The 21,683-nt window shown below is 39.2% G+C and overlaps 1 protein-coding gene across 2 annotated transcripts; it reads right to left on the reverse strand.

The window, feature by feature from the left end:
- Nucleotides 1–747: 747 nt before the first annotated feature.
- Nucleotides 748–10,861, reverse strand: SLITRK3 (SLIT and NTRK like family member 3). 2 transcript variants are annotated; one of them, XM_047755145.1, is made up of 2 exons: nt 10,583–10,861; nt 748–4,918 (listed from the first exon to the last, which is right to left on the reverse strand). In XM_047755145.1, exon 2 carries the CDS (start codon nt 4,895–4,897, stop codon nt 1,961–1,963), a length of 2,937 nt encoding a protein of 978 aa, XP_047611101.1. In that variant the 5' UTR covers nt 4,898–4,918; nt 10,583–10,861; the 3' UTR covers nt 748–1,960. The 2 variants fall into 2 exon arrangements, with proteins under 2 accessions (XP_047611101.1, XP_047611091.1); XM_047755135.1 differs by lacking the exon at nt 10,583–10,861 and adding an exon at nt 9,578–10,396.
- Between the last annotated feature and the right edge of the window lie 10,822 nt (nt 10,862–21,683).

Here is a 21,683-nt window from a genome sequence, read left to right on the forward strand (position 1 = left end):
AACAAGTTACCGGCACCTTAAAAATCCAATTTTCTTTGGTTTCACTCACATGTAAATGGATCATAACTTGAATTATTGTCAGATTAATTTTGCTACATCAAGTAGTGTCACACAGAAAGAAAAACTCAGCCTCCTATCTTGGTTCAAGCATGTTTCATGCAGTAAGTGTTTGGAAAAAACAAGCGCTAAAATGTAACAGTGACAGCTTTCACAGATAAGACAATTCTGACAGTAAAATTAGCTCCAAGGCCTTATATTTTGATTGGTTTGTATTGTGTGTGTGTGTGTATCCAGGTAATTTTAGTGCACATTTTAAAAAAGAATAGCAATTTCACTTTCCTTTTCCTTCATGTCTTTAACTTTAGTAAGATTCATGGATCCTTGATCATCTCTTCCTAATTAATCTTGTATTCTTAGCAATATAGTTATTTCATTTTCTCCCAATTGCAAACTGCCTAGGAAAAATGATGCATCATTGGGGTAATAAGTTTAAAATTCATAATTCAAGAGAAAGAAGTGAACTATATAAATCAGATATTTTTATGTCCCAATTGTATTGTATCCTGTATGTGATGGGCATGGTGGGTTATAAGATTTATCAACATCACAGTGCATCAAACTTGTTAATAAACTAGCTTTCTGTATAAGAAGTAAAAAGAAAGATTTTTCTTAAAAAAATGGGAGCACGAAAGGCATGGCATAGCTGGAGTTTAAGGTTCAAGCTTTGTATCCTCTATATATAATGTATTATGTTTTTCAAAAACTTTTTATTAGGAAAGCTATACCAGACGCATAATCACTATACAATGATTAAACATTACCTTTACAATTTATAGTCACTGAAATTACAGAATAAATATATGCACATTTCTTTTTAATCTTTGTGTGTGAGAGAGAAAACATTAAAAGTGCTTCCTACAAAGCTGTTAGTGATATATACCCAGTTGCTTTTTTATGATTTTTATATTATATATATATATTTATAATAAGAAAGTGCAGGTGTTCTCCAAAAAATCTTGGCATCAGGATGAAATATCATAAAGAAGTTGCTCATCCCTAGGTGTGTGCCTCTGGCTGTTAAACCACCAGGCTTCCACTTCAGTAAGACCCATCCTGGGAGATGACTTTTCCCAGGATGGTAGGAGAGATGTTGTGATCTGTACACTAGGGGTGAAGGGAAGGTGGAGCTATGGAGAGGAGAGAAGAACAGATCAAACCCAAACTAATTAGATTGGGTTGAATGAATGGGGTGTGTGTGTGTGTGTGTGTGTGTGTGTGTGTGTACGCACACATGCGCATATACACCTGCACCAGAAGGAAGAAGCTGCAGGTGTAGGGACCTAACTGTGTACAGGGATTTGTGATTTGTGTGTGGGTATATGTATGAGAGAAAAACGAGTGGGTGAGAACATTCCAGCAAGACCCACCCCCTCCCTCCCCGTCTTGCAGTTTCCAGGCATGCAGCAAACTGCATTGTTAATACATGTACAGAATCTGTGCCATGGTGGGAAGAGGAAAGAAAGCCACAAATGACAATTTGTTTTCCCCCCTCCCTGTCAAAAAAAACTATAACTAAAAAAAAAAAGTTACTGAAAATAAAAAGACACATTGAATTTTACTTAATTAGGATCAATACAACGATCCCCAATATATACCTTATACATGGCACAGTCAAAGTCTCAAGTTTCAGTATAAAAAAATAATGGTAACATTTGCTGGCAAAAGTCTGCGAAGGCACTTCATTGATTAATGATCTGAGTATGGCCCTTCCTCCAAATCACATCTGAGTGGGGAGAGCATACATCTGTATTTTCTAGTTATCATGCGGTTTCAGTTCTGTTCAGGGTAGGGAAGTTTGTGAGAATGGAGTTGTTGGGACACTTGTAAAGGGAGCAGGGGATATATTTCTTTTATTTTTCTTTTCTTTTGAAAAAAGCACTAATTTATTTTTCTTTTTCTGTTAGAACCTATATGTTGTCTTCTCCAGGACTTCGAGGTAATCCGGCTTGGTTTGAAGTTTGGCCCTTAACTCGAGGTAATCACTTTTTTGGGTTTGGTGGTCTGTGAAGCCCTTTCCAGCTGAGAAGAGAAGGGTTTCTTTAAGCCTGGCATCCTGCTGTAAGTCTGGGTATTGCATGCCAGGAGGGTGGACATGCAGTTCCTTTAATTTGGGCACTGTGCCATAGAGACAGTCCACAAATCCCACTGTGCAGGGGGCTGGTTGTGGCCTCTCTCGGTCTAGTAGCATACTGCTACCACCACAGCTTCCCCCAGGAGGAAACAGCACCACCCCACCATTCTTCTCATGGTGGCGGAACCCAGCCAAGTCTCCCCCAGTTCCCGCAACTACCCCTGAAACCCCAACTGCTGGGTGGTGAGGGTGAGGGTGATGATGATTCATGGTCACTATGGTATTGAGCTGAGAACTGGACACTGCCAGGGCCCACTCCTTTTCTTTTTGTAGCAAGGTCCGGTAGTTGCTATGGTTCTCCTTGGGTGTCTCAGCAAACTGCTCACTTCCTAGGAGAACCTCCCCCATTCCATGGGGTTGTGTTCCAGGAGCTCCGCATTCTGCACTCCCCACCTCCTGAACTGATGAAACAGCCACCTCCTCCTCCTCACGAGGCTTGTAGATGGGGTTGTTGCACATCTGAGTAACAGGGTGAGGGATATACTCATATACATGACCCACAGGAGGGGCCTTTTCTGGAGAAGAAATAGTTGGTCGTCCCGCACCTCCACTTCCACCTCCACCACCTCCACCGTCCTCAAAAAGCCGGTGGCATTGCATCTGGATGCCAGTAAGGTCCACACCTTCTTGCCGCTTGCTTCTGAAGGGCAGCTTCTTCCGGCGCCTTCGGAGGACATAGGCAAAGAGGCCTGCAGCAACAAAGACTGCTGAAAAAAATAGAACCAGCAGGCTGAGAATCAACACAGAAAGTGGCACAGGGCCCCCAGGGGGAGAGAACTCATAAGGTGATTCACTTGTTGGCCCCTCAGCAAGGTGAGAATCTCTAGGCTGAGCTGGAGATGCTCCAGCTGGTGCAATGTGTAGCATCTCTGGGCAGAGAACTTCTAGCTCAATAGTACGTACATCACGGTGAGTGAGGTTCTCAGGGCTCCTGCATAGCACATCACCCACCACACTGACTGAGCTGATGGTTTCAATCCACTGTTTGAAGGGAACCAGGTCACAGGTACAGTCCCAAGGATTCTCATTGAGGTCTATCTGGACGATGGCATTCAAGTGTTCTAGGACACCAGCCACAGGAAGGTAGAGGAAGTAATTCTTCCTCAGGTTGAGCCGAGCCAGGGACGTGCCTGCAAAGGCATCTGTTGGCAGGGTCCTCAGCAAGTTATTGTTGAGGAATAGCAGCTTCAAGTTGGGCATGAGGCTGAAGGCTGCAGGCTGGATTTCTCGGATGACATTGAACTCGAAATACAAGTAGTGCAGACTCTGTAGGCCTCGGAACATGCCTGGCGTAAGCTTCTCGATGTCGTTGCCATTGAGAAAGAGGCTCTTTAGGTTGGGTAAGTTGATGAAGGCCCCATCCTGGACATAAGAAATACGATTGTTTCCCAGATGTAAGAGATCCAAGGAAGAGAAATTCCAAAAATCAGAACGGTATATTTTCTGAATCAAATTGCTACTCAGATACAGTTTCTTGGCATTCAGTGGCCTTGGAAGAAGTTCAGAGATGTTATTAAATCCTCGCTCTTTGCAATTGACAGTCAGGCCAAGGTCATTGATGTGCAAATTACAGGTACACCCAGTAGGGCATATAATGGGGATAGGTGGTCTTGTCTGGTAAGGAGCAATGGGAGGTTGGTTTGGACCAGGGTATAAAGCTTGGGATGTAGAGGGTGGCCTTGGTGTTCGAGGCTGTTTGGTGGGCTTGGGCTGTTTATTTGAGGACTTGTATTCAACAGAAGAAGCAGTAAAATGTACAGAGGACAGCATCGAGGAAGGCTTAGTTGGCCATGCATTCTCCTTGCCAGATGATAAGTGGGGAATCCCCAAACTAGCCTCCACCTCAGAGTCAGACAACAAGGGACAGAGTTCTGTCTTCCTGATTTCTCGAAGGTCCTTTCCATGGAAATGGAAAGGAGTCTCGCAAGTGATGTCTCCCACCAGGGCAGTGTAAGGAATGCGTTCTAGCCAACTCTTCAGTTGCACAATTTCACATGTACAGTTCCAGGGGTTTTCTTCCAGCTGGAGCTCCATCAGGCTTCTGCCAATGTGGTCTAGCATTCCTCGGTAAAAAAGAACTTTTAATCTGTTTCCACGTAGGTCCAAGTGGGTTAAGGAGACAGCCTTAAATAAATTGGTTGGAAGCATGGGGATGAGATTATCATTTAAAATCAGAACTCTCAATTTACTTAGGTTTCGAAATGCCCCACTCTCAATACGTTTAATGACATTGTAATCTGCCTGCAGATATTCCAGACTTTCCAAGCCAAGGAAGGTTTCATTTCTGAAGACATCTAGTTTGTTCTCGTGTAGATAGAGCCTCTTTAAAATCTTAAGACCGTTGAAAGCTCCTGTTTGAATATCCTGCAATGCATTGTTCCCAAGGTTAATGGACACAGCATTATTCAAATGAAGAAAACTGTTGGTGTACAATTTCCTCATTGAATTCCTCTGTAGATACAGTTTAAAAGGTCTTGACCAGAACTCAGTAATCTGACTAATATTTGTAAATCCTTTGCTGTCACAATGTATATGAAAGAGGCTTTCTTTAACTTCACAGTAGCATGGATCAAAACAGGGCTCATCTATTTCCTCTGAGTCCTCTATCAGGGGAATCGGGGTAGTCCATCCTAGAGCAATTGTGCTTAGAAGAATTATCCACAACATCCTCCCTCTGTGAAGCATCTCAGCTATAGAAGGTTTCATCGTTCGTGGTTGATTACAAAACTGCAACAGAAATAAAGATGTAGATTTTTAGCTTTTAGTCATATACACTATTCTAATTGACTCCTACATGTGGGGCTTTTTAAGAGTGATATATAAAAACTTTAGCAGTTGTTGAAATGACACTCAAAATTGCCTATCAACATTCTTAATATGTCCTATATTTTATAATTAGGAGACTCTGAAATATTTTACCATGTGATGACGTTTTCCTGAATCAAGCCATACTTGGTAAAGGCTGTATCATACAATCAAAAGCGGCCTTCACTGCTTCTTATAGCAAGCAAGGAAACTGGCATATGGTGATTCCTTTTAGGGATAGGCAGGTTCACTAATCATGATAGTCATTTGGCCATTAGACCTATTTGCTTGTTAAAATTCACATTGATATCAGAGGTGCCTATTATGGATCTGATTGGAACTCTGATAGAAAAAAAAAAATGTTCTTTAAACTGTGGGTTTCTACTATTAAAAAAAAATGGCATACCCCAAAGTTATTAAAGAGTATGATAAATTTTGAGCCCATTGACCAATATCAGCTATTGGGTTGTATAAGATGACTGGTATCTCAGAAAAACCTAAGATTTCTATTAAGAAGTGAGCACAGTATGCTTAATTATAGGGCATGCTCACTAACACTCTATGCCCCAACCCCTTTTGCCCAAGCAGAGATTATTAACATCTCCTTTAGTTAAATGATTTCTACATATGTATATCATTTTGCTATTTAAATCTTCTAGGAGTGATTAGCCTTTCTAAAGAACAAGCTCATGCAGTTGTCAGAGCTAAAGATAGTGACAGCTAAAGGAGGCTGAGCCTGGGAGTGTCTGCTAAAACACTTGCAGAGCTTAGTTTGGAATGTATATCTATGCCTTCAAGATCAACTGAGGTACCCTGCAAAAAGCTAGAATGGCAAGTAGTTGGTTAAAGAAGAGTTGAATATTTAAAGGCAAGAAAGGGTGGAAACCTTGATTCCTTCCTGCTGATAAATGATCTATCACATGAAATACATTTCAAAGAAAGACATTCTTTTTCAATCAGAAGAAACAAATACAGACACTATTCTAACAATATAGAGCCTTCCTCGATGGCTCTCTTTCCTTGCCTAATACCCTCAGTATATGAAACTGCGTACATAAATGAATTATAATAATGCAGTTTTATTAGATTGCTGTTTCTGAGCTACTGATATGTCAGTCAAAATTGAATTGTTTTGAGTCAATAAAAATAAACCAGAATTTTTAGCATATATATTTCTTTCCATACATATATACGTACATTAAGGAAATATTTTGTCAACCTTCTAACTTAAAACAAAATTATATAATTTATAGGGAGAGTGAAAAGAATAAATCTCTACATTCAACTTGCGCATAATGTACACAGCTGTAAGGAAAGGCGAACCCATTTAAAAAAAAGCAAAGAGAAATTTGCCTTAGGCATGCAATACTCAATTTTTGGAAACAAATGAAAAAAGAAGACAGATGAGGCTATGTTGCAGTATCAGTGCTTTCCCTGTCTCCCTTATAAAGTATTAAAATCTACTTAAATTCTTTCTTTTTCACCATTCTTTAAAAAAAAAATGTTTTTTTTCTTTTTGAGGTCCAGGAGATTTATATAGGAAAGGCTCTAGATGTCTTTGACTTACCTATTTTGCAGGTTTTTTTTTTTTTTTTTTTTTTTTAAGCATTGAACATGGGGGGTGGGGGGAGCTTGGGTTTAAAGATTCTCCCTCTCCCTTCCTTCCTTTTGCTGAAGCTGAAGCAAGTAGGGGGGATGGGTAAGGGGGGGAGACCAAGGCGGAGGCGGGGGCGGGGGGGGGGGGGGGGATAAAAGGCAGCAAGCTTGAGACGTGCTGGGAATGCAATGGGCCTTTCAATGGGCTTCTTTAGAATGCAGAACTGCCGCTTGGCAGACTCTATAGAGGAGGGAGGAGAAGGGGCTGCTGCAGGCTTCCAGCTTCGCTGCCGCTGCCGCCACTGCCGCCGCCGCCGCCGCCGTCGCCGCCGTCGTCGTAGCTGCTCTCTCTGGGTACCCGAAGCACATCATTGGGCACTTGGAGGAAGGGCGGGAGGAAGGCAGGGAGGAAGGAAGGCAGGCTCAATCACGGCGCAATGTCTTGGACTTCTCATGCGCTGGCTTTTTTTTCCCCCCAATTTGTGCTGTAACCATGAATCCAGCTTTCCACGTCACGAAAATGAGCTCCAAGAAGAGGAACGAGCTTAGCATGGGGTCGCGCTTGAGCACTAGGAAGCCTTGACTATACAGCTTGTTTGTATGTGCGTGTGTGTGTGTGTGTGTGTGTGTGTGTGTGTTTAAGGGGAAAGAAAAGAAGTGGAGGGGTCAAGATGGCAAATTTGTCAAAATAGAAAACAAGAAGGAAGAGAAGATCAACCAAGGGGAAATATTCCTGTGGTTGGGACTGGGTGGGGGAGGGATGTGGGCATTTATTTATTTTTAATTTATTTTAACTCTCAAGGAAACTATTGCCTGACTAGTTTGCTCCTCTAGTTCCCAAATTTCCGCTTTCTAGTGTGGACAGTTTGAAAAGTAAAACTGTCCTTAGGAATTATCCTTTTCACAGCACAGACACACTTCCCTCCAAAGACAGGGATAAAGGGAAATTCAGGTTTCCAAGGTAGAAGAGCCGATTCTAGCTGATTCTGCTTGGGTGTCCTAACAGCTCAGGCAGCTTGAGCGACTTGGACAGAGTTTCTCCTGCATTTTGCTTCGATCTCTTTGCACCAGGAATCCCTATTTATTTATTTATTTATTTATTTATTTATTTATACTGCAGCTCAAAGCCTTCGATTTCCCCTGGGTTCAACAGTCATGTGTTTGTTTCTACCTTTTAAAGATCAGAGACAAGCCAATGCTCTGGAAGGATATGTAGACCACTTGGGTAACAATGACACATTTCACTTCTTCCACCAGGGAAGACCTCGTTGGGATAGGGGGCAGCATTTCAGGGTTTAGAGCCTTTCTTTTTTTCTGTCTTTTTTTAACCACCAAATTTCTCCATGATATTTTAGGGAAGATGGTAGAGAGTCGTGAGGTTGGAGGTGATTAAGGGAATGTATTTCAGTGAAGAGAGGCTGCTCACAAGAATCCTCTAAACAGGAGTTTTTAAAGGCTCATCTGATGGTTCTACAGTCCTACCTATTGGAGGAAATGAACCTTATTGGGGAAACAGGAGAGTGGCAACTGTGCAGCAAAAGAGTTTAATTAGCGAGAACTGTGCCTTCTCGCTGTCCGCACCTCCCCCCCCCAACACATATCAATCCAGTCATCCACTCATGTGCAAGGGAGGGACTTTCTGGTCGCTAAAGAACTGGACTGAATCTCACTTGTCCAAGGGCTCAAAGTTAATCCGTAGATATGGCTTTCACCCAAAGCACTTTTTACAAAAGCAAATAAAACACAGCTTATAAGTATCAGTTTCTTATTATTTTAAATATATATGTCGCCTAACTCAAAACGTTGCTTAAGTCAGTCATAGGATATTTGCATAATATTTTGCATTAGAAATGACCGCACCTGAGTCCTCCCCTTATTAGCTATCAGAGAGTAAGTAAGCAGGCGGGCCGAATTCTCTTAACATTCTACACCCTTAACCTTCTAGACCCACCCTGTTTCTCTGGTCTCAACCGAGAAGCAGACCAAAACCCACAGCCAGAGCTCAGAATGAGACCAATCCCATCTCCTTAACCAGCTGCGAACTCCAACCTCCACCCCACCTTCTGTAGCAGAGGCGGTGACTGTTCCAGGGATCTTATCCGAACCGAAGATGGGATAGAATCAATGGGTAAACCAGAGGCTTCCCTGAGCTTCCCAGCGACGGTAAATGCCCGTTACTGCAATCATTCTCTATTCTCGCTTGAACTACAACCCCCTAAATTCTTGATTTGGGACATGCCCTGAAGGTTGTTTAACCATTTTTCTTTTTCTTATTTCAGTGTAGCGTGTCTCAGCGATAGGAAAAGCTTTAAAAGTTAGGAAATGAAGGGCCCTGGAGCCCAGGTTTAGATCGCTTCCTGCTGCGAGCGCCCGGCATCATTTGTTTGTCCACAGGGAGGACAAGAAGCCCTTTCTCCCCACTGTGCCCTCTTCCACCTCCCCCTCCTCTTTGTTGGATCTCCGAGCCCACTAATCTCTCCATATCTAAGATAAAATATTCCAATATGGAAGCGAAACGATCTTCCCTAGAACAAATAATTAAAATGCTGCATCATTCATTTTCTGAAAAGCCCTGAGCCTTCCAGAGGTCCTTTTTAAATCTGCTGTCGCCAAGCGAAACGCACAATGGGTCTGTTTAGAAATAGAAAATGATTAAAAGCTCAAGCCATTTTCCTTCTATCTTTTACAACACGAGTGTTCTGCTGGGGGAGGGGCCCTTCGCTCCGCCACCTGGTCTAATTGTTGGAGTTACTTACCATTTACTCCCCCTAGAAAAGGGGTCCGAGGGTATGTAAGTCTCTGGTATCACTCTTTCTATCATTGTCCTTACCGCTAAATGATCCAGTTAAAAAATACAACCCTCTAGCACCTGTGAGCGCACAGAAGCCACCGCGACCAAACTATATGCTCTACAGCGAACACCCTTATACGCGAGAATACTGGTGTATTCAATTAGGCAAAGTAGGAAAGGATGGCGGCTAGTACCTATCAGTGCAGAGCGCTCTCGATCTCCGAGGTTTACTCCGAGGGGCTTCTCAGCGGGAGGCGTAAACTCTCTGGGAGGCTGAATTGTATCCATCATGCCGTAGCCTGCAGTTTCTCCTCCTCAGGCCACCAAGTTTCAAGAAAGGCCACCAAATCACGCTTGTAATCCTTTTAAGTGTTTCCACCTTTGAGACTCGCAGGGAAATGGTCGCTGCATACCAATGGGAGAGCCAGGCGCACACCTAGCGCGGCAATGCAAGTGACAGGCAGCTCACAACCACAGCTCTATATGCCATCGGTGTCAGGCAGGCAGCGTGAGTGTCCCAGGACTGGGTTCTTTGACTTAAGATCTCAATGCTCCTGATTCAGTGGCGAGCTTCGCGGTCCCCGAGAGCCCTGGCTCAGTCTTTTTTTTTTTTTTTTTTTCTTTCTCGCTTCCTGAAAGGTTGTCGCTCACAGCGAAATCCCTTCCCGAGGCCTCCTTGCACACGAGGAGCTGGGACTAGCCTTACCTTCTCCGGGTGTCTTTGCTCTTGACCCTTTGGGGTAGGTGGGAGTGGGGGTAGGTGGTGTGAAGATGAGAAAAGAAGAGGGTGGGGAGGAGCGGGAAGGAGGCTGGAAGGGGGTGACCAGATCCCAGATCTCAGATCCCAGCACTGGCCAGACAACGAAGGTGGGGGCGGGGGGGGGGAAGAGAGAAAAAGAGATGGGATACAAATACAACAGTATGGCTGTACACACCAAATTCGACTTGGATTTGGTGAATCTCGGGCAAAGCACCAAGGTGAAGCGATCCTGTTGGCAGAGAGTGAGCCCCCTGACAGCTCACGGTTCAAACACCCTCACTTCTCGAGCGGGAGAGGGTGGGGGGCGGGGAAGGGGACCGCGGAACGTTTCAGGCCAAGGAGACGCTCTTGGCAGCGGCATCTTCTAAGACTGACCTGCTTTAAAAGTGCCACTTTAATGGCCTAGGAAATAACTGAAATCGGATTACACGTTACTTACCAACGTCTGCACCCAAACTGGGAGCGGCAGGTCGGGCGTTAGGACGCAATATACGAAACGCCGGGCTGGAACCCGAATGCAAATCCATCAGCCGCCCCCAAATCGCGCACAGAGGGAGCGGCGCTCGGGAGCCCCCAGATCAGCCCATCTCCAGAGCCTCCGCCAGCTTGTCCCCCCGACACCCCCGGCCCCTCCTCCGCGCCAACTGTGTAAATCAGCCGCCGCAGTCCTCTAGCCGCGCATCTCAGGCAAATCCCTGCTTAGGAAGCAAGGAAGCAAATGATATTCATTCTCATTCTCTCTCTCTCTCTCTCTCTCTCTCTCTCTCTCTCTCTCTCTCTCTCTCTCTCTCTCTCTCTCTCTCTCTCTCCCCCCTCTCCCCCCCCCTTTATTGGTCACAATCTGGCACCTCTACAAATAAAAACCCTATCGAACTGAGTGACAGGAAACTAGCATTCTGTATCTGTAAATTGATTTTAACTTTTATTTGTAAATGAGAGATGGCTGTTTGGAAAATTACAGCCCAGGCCAGAGAGGGTGGGGGTGATCAAATTAAGACCATTTGACCTGTATTGGTGGGCGGCATCGCTAAAAGCCTCCTAAAGCTGGTGGCAAGTTATTCGTAGTAGTACCCCCACCGTCATGATCCATAGGTGATAATTTGAAAGTATACATATTTCCTCATCTGTTTACACCTGCTGAAAGGGAGGAAAAAAACATTTTGGGTGGAAGGAGGTGTGGGGGGCATTTGATGCAGAGATGCAGGATAGCATTTCAAGACAAATTGTTCAAGGAACACTTGAACAATTATTGCACCTATGTAAAAGTATTATTACAACATTATATACCCACTGGAAGTGACCATTACCCCCACTGCAGTCATGCTAACGCAGTCATTTAATGCTCCATTCAATCTGCAGTGTAAACCAACGCAGTTCTTTTTAATAGATCTTGTTCATCAGAGACTTGTGCTGGAGAGAGGGCTTTCTTCCACTAGCTTCCAAACTGAATAGGAGGTAGTCTGGGGAATCGTCTCTGTATCTTTTACCATTTCTTCTTGAAGTCAATGCAATAAATTGTCCAAGACAAGGGAAGTTATGTAGCTGTTATAATTGTAGATGTAAAGTGAACTTGCCCTATTTTCAAAAGCTTTCAAAGGAACTCTAACTCAACCCTTGCAAAGAGACAATACTTTTAATTTATATATGAAAATTATTGAGCAACAGACCTGAATATATGATATTAGTCTTTATTTAATGGATTTTCTATATACTATATCATTGTTACTCTTTATTGTGGACTTGTAATTCAATGTTTAATGTCCATATTACCTTCATTGAAAGAGAGAAGAGGATAGAACTGGTCATTATGAAAACTAGGGGCCTGTGGAACTTTTGGATTATGTGTATATGTATATATATGCCAAATTCAGTATGGCAACTCCATTGGTTATACCTAAAGTGTGAGTTTACATTGTTTTTTAAAAATATAATACATTTATAATGTTTCAATTTGTTCTCTAAAACACTCAGTTTTCATTAAGACTATATAGATTAACAAGGTATCTACAGGAACCAAGAAGTGACAAAAATATCATGATATCAAAATCTGTTCCTACTGGCATAAATTCCAAACCTTTCCTCAGTATTTTCTTGGATGGTAAATGCTTCCATATGAATTGTACATATGTGAAAACAGGGATATGAAAGAACATTTGTCTTGGGTTTTTTACTTATTAGGTCTTCAGATTCAGTTTTAAAGCGCTATATATCCAGGAAAAGTCCATCCCTATAACAAATCAGTCTGATTTAGGAGAAACCATGCTACATTAGTAAGCTGATGAGTCATAGACATGTTTCTGGCCTTTTCAGGTGCTTGCTCAATTTGAGGAGAATCACTCCTGAGTACACCATATTCTATGTGGGCAGGTGTGAAATCACACACACACCCCAGAGCCTCAGGGCTGGAAGATATTAGAGTAACCCTGAAAGACATCAGTCAACATCATTCCAAAAATAGCTGAATCTTTTTAACTTTTTGGAACTTCTAAACTTTATTTGATTTTCAAGGTTATTTGTTGATAAGAAAACTCTGAATAGGTTAATATGCTTATTCTGAGCAGATGTTGGTATGGCTTGATGATACTGGGGAGCAACAGAAGATTGAATAGCTGGGATGGGCTGTTAGTGTTAAAAGAGTACTTTGAACACAAATATTTCAGGCCAGATAAAAATGTTGTCGAGTAAGTGATTGTGATGGGCCTTTGAGTGATTTTATGTTATAACTTTTCAGTGCATTCTCTGAAGGCATTTACATGCCCATAGTTTTATTTTAATCATACATAATTTACATTGTGAAAAGGAAGAACTCTTGTGAAAAAACTATTCTTTATTAATAATACATAATAGATAAAGGAGAAATATAGAAGTAATATATAGAATGTACTTTTCAGTTCAATAAAAATTAAATGTTTATATTGCTGATTCGAACATATATTTTTATTTACAAAAACTTTATAGTACTTAGCTTCATTTTTACTACTGTACCATTTTCTAGAGAAGGACAGGGTATTTAACTGAACAAAGTAAGTGTATTGTTCTTGACTAACATATATTTTATTCACTTTGATTTAAATGAAATAAATAAATACATCTTTTGAAAGATTTAAAACTAATTGAAGTGGTACTAGAGAGTTTGTTGTATAATGGAGCATTCACCCAAGAAAGTTGCAAATTGTAGAGCAGTTTATGATTATATATGGCATACCTGAGTCATCCATGTATTCTATTCATTTGTTTTTATTGCACAGGCATCTTGAAGCCTACCTCTTTTTATTTTTTCCTTCTCTTGGTCTTTTTAGGGCTGTGCTTGTGACATATGGAGGTTCCCAGGCTAGGGGTCAATGACCAAGCCCCAGCAGTGTGGGATCTGAGCTGTCTGCAACCTACACCACAGCTCACAGCAACGCTGCCAGATCCTTAACCCATTGAGCGAGGCCAGGGATCAAACCTGCGTCCTCATGGATACTGGTTGGGTTCATTAACCACTGAGCTGTTACAGGAACTCCTTTTTTTCCCTTTGTGCATTCCAAATAATTTTAAGGCCAGCACTACTCATTTGATAATTATCAAAAAGTTCATTAAACATTCATTTCATTAACTTTTATACTGCTGTTAAAACAATTGAAAATATAGCTACGCACACTATTTTTTAATGGGAATTTAGCCTGCAAAAAAATTAGGCAAATAAAGGCATGACTAAACAGAAATTAAATATTTTTAATTTTGTTATGTTTTAGAGCTCATTAGTATTTATAGAAAAAAATTCAAAGGATTGAACAATTCATGTACTTACCTACATATTTATTTGTATAGGTCTTTCTAAACCTCCATATAAGAAACATGTTCGGAACATTTTATATAACATGTAGAAAAAGTTCCAAAACATTGCTGTTTTTTTTGAAAGCATCTTATAGAATTTAGTGCATCCATGTACATTTGTAGGTGTTACCTGCATTGTTATTATAACTAACAATCTATAAATAGAAGTAGTCACAAGATATTCAATTAGACATTGATCTTTTCTATCCTGTTTCACTAGGACATTTAGGAACATTTTATAGGTATCCACTAAATGAAATCTCAGTTTATTTTTGAAGTAAACACACCTTTTAATCTTTTAAGTAAGCTATTTTAGGACTCCCAAAGTTAATCTATTCAATATGAACAACGTTCCAGATTTTTATTTGTAGTCTGGATTAAGCATAAAAAAATGTGTCCTTTTATAAGAGATTTTCTAAAAATTATTTGAAATTAACAGATTGTAGATATTAAGATTAAGCTATTGAGAGACAAAATTATTTGAGACCAAATTAAACTGAAATTAATCAAATATATTTGTTGAAATGAATTACACTGTTGAATAAATACATCAGGAAGTAAACAGTAGGTGTTATATGTAGTGGAAAGAGGAAAATCAGGTAAGTTTTAGCTGTGAAGGAAGCTTTTAAAAAGTAAATCATAAAGGGTATAAGAATAATTTTATAATGGCGTTCTCTCATGGTATAATGGGTTAAGGATCTGGGCATTGTCATTGGAGTGGCTTCAGTTGCTGCTGTGGTGCAGGTTCAGTCTCTGGCCCTGGCCCTGGAACTTCCACATGCCCATGCCACAGGCATGGCTAAAAATAATAATAATAATAAAGGGATAATTTTATAACCTCATAGAATCTTGGAATTAAGCAGGACTTGAAAGTTTATCTAGTCTGACTAATTATGTGATATTCAAATTCCTACTTCACTATCCCTTGCCAAGTTATTATGCAGTGCAAACTATGCTTTAATATTGCCCATGATTGGAGCATAGTACTTTTCAGCACAAGCTGTTTTGGTTTTGGACAAATCTAATCAATAGAAAAATGTTAAAGCAAACTGAAAAAAAATTTTTTTCTTCTACTTCCCATTACTATGCCTTAGTTACCCCTTGACAATTTGTTTAAAAATCTAGGGTAATTAATATCCTACTTATTTGAGTTAGATTTATGTTTATTCAGAGAAACTTACCTGACAGGTAAAAATGCAGAACTGATCCTCAGGAGATGAGTTAAAGCTAGAGAAGGAGTCATTTAAATTGATATGATAGTTGATGTCGTGAAACTATAGAATTTGTGATAACTACTGAAGAGACAAGATGTGAGAAGGCATTATAGTGCTTACGCTAATTTTCATGAAAATCTCCATAGGGCCACAGTTGAAGTTCTATATGTGTCCTCTTAATCTACTCATTTAAAATCAACTATAGCATCATAGAGGATTCGTTTTGGCATCAACTAAAGAAAGTAGAGAGCTTAAACAATGCATGTAGAAGATTATAAGTCAAATCACATTTCCCCATGTCTTTGAGTTTTTGAAATCTACTTGAGAGCATGAATATGAAATGAATATTTTGAAATGAGGCTGATTTCAATATAAGGCTGTTTAAAAATATTTCCTCATAAGATAAAAGGCTTTTAATAGAGTTATGTGCTCAAATTCACAGGTAATGGAAATCTTATGTACACCCTTAATTTTTAAGGATAGAACAAGAATGTTATGAAAAACTGAATATATATAAATAGTAGGAATTCCTAAAGTGACTTAAATTAAAAAAAAAAAATGTTTCCATGAATTCGGCTGCCTCCCCTGTATCACTCTGCTGAGTTACTTAGGCATATAGCTTCTTTTACCTTTTGTAATCTACCTAAACCTCCCTTCACATTTCTGTTGTTAAACAATCACTATTTAGTGATTCTTATATCACTCTGTCTTTTGACTATTAAAACTGATGTTTCGTGTCTCTGTGTATTCACATTTGGGTATCTAAAAATAAATAAGTGATTCCATGATATCAATTTTTTCCCATCGTATCTAACAAAATTCTCTTCTTTCACAGACGAATGGTCTTAATTTTATTTCTTCTGATGGTAATGTTTTTAAGAATTTGATGAGTGAAAAAATGTTTATTATAAATGTTATTTTTAGCACATATTTTAAAAAGAAAAAATTAAATGTGGATACCATTTACTGGTTTTAATAATGACAGAACTATCAAATAGTGTATAACCTATGATGCTACATATTTATCCCCTCCCCCCAAATCATAAAATACCTTGTAGAAAGCTTCACTAAAAATATAAATAAAATTAATGATTTTTCATATTTAGGCATATATTGTGATGTTGCACCCTTAATATTTTCAAAGGATAATCTGACCTAAAACTAACTTCCTTATTTCTTGTTTTAATTGAATATTGTTTAATTTTTTTTTTTTTCTTTTTTTGGCCATCCCTTGGCATATAGAGTTCCTGGGCCAGGGACTGAACCCATAGCTGCAGCAACATCAGATCCTTAACCCGCTGTACTGGGCCAGGGATCAAACCTGTGTCCCAGTGCTTCCAAGATGCTGCCATTCCCATTGTACCACAGCAGGAACTCCTAATCAATCGAGTATTTTTATTTAAAGGGTAGTGGTGAAATATCTCATGTGATTAATACAGTGACAGGGTGTTTGTTAATAACTTCGCCATTTCCCTCCCATTTTGAAACACTTTATGATTGATTTTGTAAAATTTTATTTGAAACGCCATGAAGAGTAGCCAAAATATGTCTCACATATACATGATATTTATTTGTGTGTATTTCTGTATGTGTATAAGTTAGGAGGGTACAATGTTGGAAATTGATAGATTCCTTTAAAATCTTTCAATTGTTTTGTCTCTAAAATTGTTTTATTTCTAAATGGGAAGCATACCTAGTTTCAAAGATTTTATAATATAACAAAATAGTTATCCATAAGATATTAAAATTGAAAAATTTATCCTAAGTACCCTTTTATTGATATTGGGTAATAATATCCATTGTGTTAAAAACTCCTGAAACACTCATGTCACAAAGGATCAGATAGATAATCTTTAGGAACTGACCTTTTTCTCGGCTTAAGCCAATGCCCTGGAAAAATAACTCTGTTCAACAGTTTAATAGGCTGATAAAACCTCCCCATGTGCAAGCACTTTCTCTTATTTATCGAAAGGTAACTTTTTTTTTTAGAATACTAATTACCTTTTAGTTCTTATGCCAAAATATATAAAAAATAAAAATATCCAAATCTTGAATACTTTCAACATCCTTTAGTTGTTAAAAGGAGTTACAGTGTAATCTCATGGAAATTCGAGGACTGAAACAAGTACAACCAGAACTCAAGGGAAACATAATTGGAAATTAGGCCACACTTTGTCTATCTCAGTATCCAAACAGTCTCCTTGTCATCTCCCTCACTTCCTATAAGTTCTGTACAATAGCAAGAATGATTCTTAAAAATGTAAGGTCGATATTATCTTCTAGTAACCCTCTAGTGGCTTCCCATCTCTTAAAGTAAAAGCTAGCATTCTGACACAAGTTCACAAGCCCTGTGTGATCTTCTTGCATTCTCCATATCTGACTTCATATCCTATTGTTTCTTCCTTGTTCCCACTGTTAGATGATTTTCCTCTCTTGCTGTTCCTTTGACTAACCAAGCATATACTTATATCAGAGCTTTTAACACCTGCCATGCACTCTGCCCACAACACCCTTTCACAAATATCAGCTTGACTGGCACCATCACTACATTCAGATTTCCATTCAAAGGATATATGATAAAATAGATATCCTTGACCTTACTACTCCAGGTAGCAATTCCCCCATTACATTTAAACATCATGACCTGCTTTATTTTTATTTATGCAGTTTTCTCACCTAAAGAATGTAATTTATATGCTTATGCATATTTACCATCTATCTCCCACTACAAGAATAAGCTTCATGCGAACAAGAATTTTGTCTTAGTCATTGTAGTATTTTTGGCACCTAAAACAGCACCTAGTACATAATGGGAACTCCATTTAAGTGTAAAGGAATTAAGTGAATGAATGATCTCTGTAATCTCTACTTCTTTTTGAGTCTGCACCATTTTTTTTTTCTCTCTGCTAAGCTGCTTTCTCTGCATCATCTAACACACAGCTCATAATTGCTGTGTGGCCTTTCAGCTGTGGCAATCTCCACCAACTGAAAACTTCTCTCTTTTACTTTAGTTCAAATTCCTGAAATTTAATTGGACAGGCTTATTTATTTATTTATTTTTTTCCCCAGGAAGGTCACACAAACCATAAGTTTCTGGCCAGTCTCTGGGTATATTCTTTTTCAATTGGGCATATACTCCTGGCCTGATAAGATCGAACCACTTCAGAATATGGCTGATTAGGTGTGAGGAGCTGTGGGCAGGTAGACAGGCAACACAGATACTTCTAGTACATAGAGTCATGGCAGGCACATTGGCACCAGTGCTCTTCACTGTCCCCAGCCCTGCTCATGAGTCTAATAATGTCACTCCTCAATCCAGTGAGCTGATCTTCTACCTCAAAGTCTCTTCTTAAGCAAATGATTTCTGTAGTTTTTCTTTTGTATGTTTTTTGTTAGATATAACCATGCATGTATAAAACTTCTTTGGTAAATATGTCCATGTCTCTGTACTGATCCTAAAGGCAACAAAATGCTCCTATTCTCCCTTTCTCCCAGGCTATTCCAGTTAGGCTTTTGGATGATAAGTAAGAAATCCCATGTGTCTTTACATAGATCCTGTTGTTGACATACCCTAAAGTGACCCCTAATGTGTCATACCCTGGCATAACCCCCACTTCTTTAGTGTGGGTTGGAACTTGTGCCTTGTCAACTTGTGACTTGACCCAATAGAAAGTGGAAAAGGTAAAGATATTTTGCAGATATAATTAAAGTCACAAATTAGTTGAATCAGAGTTCACCAAAAGGTGGTTATTCTGGGTCAGTCTGACTTAATCAGGTGAAAGTCCTTGCAGGAGGGACTCATGCCTCCCAAAATGAAGGCCTCTTTTCTTGGTGGCCCAAGGAAATGAATTCTGCCAAAAACCTGATTGAATTTAGAAGCACATTCTTCCCCAGTCAAGTCTCCAGACAAGAATTCAGCCCAGGTGATATCTATATTGCAGTCTTGTGAGACTCTGAGCAGAGGGACTCATCAAAGTTATGCCTGGACTGCTGACCTACAGAAACTGTGAGATGATAAATGTGCCATAATTTGTTATGTAGCAATAGAACAAGAACACAGATTCTTAATCCTAGTTCATTGTAAAAGACAGATACTTATAATCCTCATGTTGTTTTAGTTTTTAGATTCCTCTGTGGAACTTTGACTTGGATCTCTGCTTTCTTTGAGTTTTACATGCTAAATTGTGGAAATAGAAATAATTTACTCCTTCAGTATACTCCTATTTGGGGACTTACTCTTTTCCTATATTGTATCTTGTTCTTCTTTGAGGGAACAGCACATGATCATAATACTTTTCTTCTGCCTCTAGCCACATAATCATCTCTTTTGCCTGTAGCATCCAACTCCTATCACTTTTAGTTTTTGATTATGATGAGGATAAAAATATCTTTGGCTATGAAATTCACACATCTATTTCTCTCATTAATGTCTCATTTTTTTCTGTTTATGAATGTGAATTTTTTTCAGTAAAATCATTCTTGGGTTCTGGGAGTTTTTACTTAAAGAATGATTTCATAAGTTCAAAACATTTATGGTGGGATAGTTTATCCCCTAATTTGTCTCTTTGTTAAGTTTAAATGTTCATGTATCAGATTTTATGTAGTAAAAGGGATAAGCGTTAACATTCTTTTTAATCTCATCAGCATACAAATTTTCAGAGACTTTACAAATTAATGAAAATTATGGTTTGAATATTTGGTACATACTTTATTTAAAAGAAGAAAAATCTCACTTTTCTGAAGAATATGTTTAATGGTATGCCTTTGAAAAGCCAGTATGTTCATTTATCATACACATGGAAATAAAAATTGAGATGAAATATTGATGAAACAATTTTTTTTCTATGTTTATCCTGCCAGAAATTCTCAAACACTGATTTGAAATTGAAGTGATAAGAAAGAAATTTTCCAAAGGGGCCTCATAGAGTATAAAATCAAACTCTGGCCCTCATTTGCCTGGAAAAATATAAATCACTGTAGATGGTCCATTATTAAATAGTTTCAAAGTCAAATTTTAATTTTAAAGGGAAAGGGAAATCCAAAATCATGATGAGTAGTAGAAGCAGGAATAGTGATTGGGTGGGGGATGGGGATAGTGATGCATATTAATTTTGATCTATAGAGAATAATGAAACATCCAGTAATCACACTTCTAAATGCCTATCACAGTAGATAAGACTTTAACTGCTCTATTCTATTAATTAAGCTTATATCTCATTCAGGTATACAGATTATCCTCTTTCAGGGAAAGAAGCTTAGGGAGATATTTAGGGGGAAATTAATTCAAGGAGCTTTTGTTGAAATATTAAAGTCGTAAGGAACACCTTATCACATGAACTAAAACCAAAACTGGTTTTCCTTGTTATCATACTCAAGTCACTAAAATGTAGTGATAAGGGATACACTAAACATTTCCAGAGGTAAGATTCATCATTTTTTAAATAGCAGAGCATTTTTAACACACTCGCATTGTGTTAGTTCAGAGGCAGAGATTTCTCTTTTGGAAAGCTGCCTTTGAGTTAAATACCAAAATCCTGGAAACTTCTGATGGTAACCAGTGTTAGTTACTTTCCTTTGAAATGAAGCAAGAAGAAGCAGAAAATTAATTTGCAAACTCTTATTTGTAGATATATGAAACTGAAGTTTTTACTTACTGTGAAGTACTAAAGAGATAGAATATTCATAGGTAACAGAATAAGACTTTCTTACGTTTTTCTATTTTTTAAAAAAATATGCACAGGAAAGTGTAAGTAGAAACTGTATGTTTATTTAACAAAGAATTTGCTGACATCCTTGTTCCACCTAGTTATTTTAAGTTTCCTGCAGATACCTCAAGGCGCCTCCAGATGGCGTCCTAGTGCCCATTCTTTCTGCCCAGCTGCCGACCAGTTGACAGCTACTGGAGAGAATGAGCTTGGAGCAGCAGGGTTTAACCCAGCGCAGCTCAGAGGTGGGTTGCCGAAGAATTCCGGGAGGCAGCTGCAACAGGGTATCATTCACTGTCCAAGTATTTCTGATTCTGAGCGCAAAAGGAAGAACTTAAACAGGCGGCAGTTGGAGTGTAAATTGCTTTGTAGTATTTAAAAGCATCACGGATCCTGGACAGCTGAGCTGGTACGTGAGAGAGAAACTACTGAATGGAATTGTGCTGGGTAGGAACACATCTGATTATTCTTTGTGTACCAAATGTTCTGTGTCCTGAATTGTGCCTGTGTGTATACACTCATTTCATTTTCCCCTGGATCATGGGGGCTTGGGGTCACAGTCTTTCATTTTTTTCAACATAATATAATAAAAGCTTTATAGAACAGTGTTTATTGACAAAATATGATCCAAGTAACAATCTAAAGAAATACATGACAATGGCACCAAAATACTTTTCTTTTCTATTTCTTTGTTAGAGGAAAAAAAAGAAGAAAGTAAAACTGACCATATTACCATGTAATTTTACCAGATATGACTTTTAAAAGATAATAGTCTCTCTCTCTCTCTCTCTCTCCCCCTCTC

Source organism: Phacochoerus africanus, chromosome 1, assembly GCF_016906955.1.
Source record: "Phacochoerus africanus isolate WHEZ1 chromosome 1, ROS_Pafr_v1, whole genome shotgun sequence".
In the NCBI taxonomy this organism is placed as follows: Eukaryota; Metazoa; Chordata; class Mammalia; order Artiodactyla; family Suidae; genus Phacochoerus; species Phacochoerus africanus.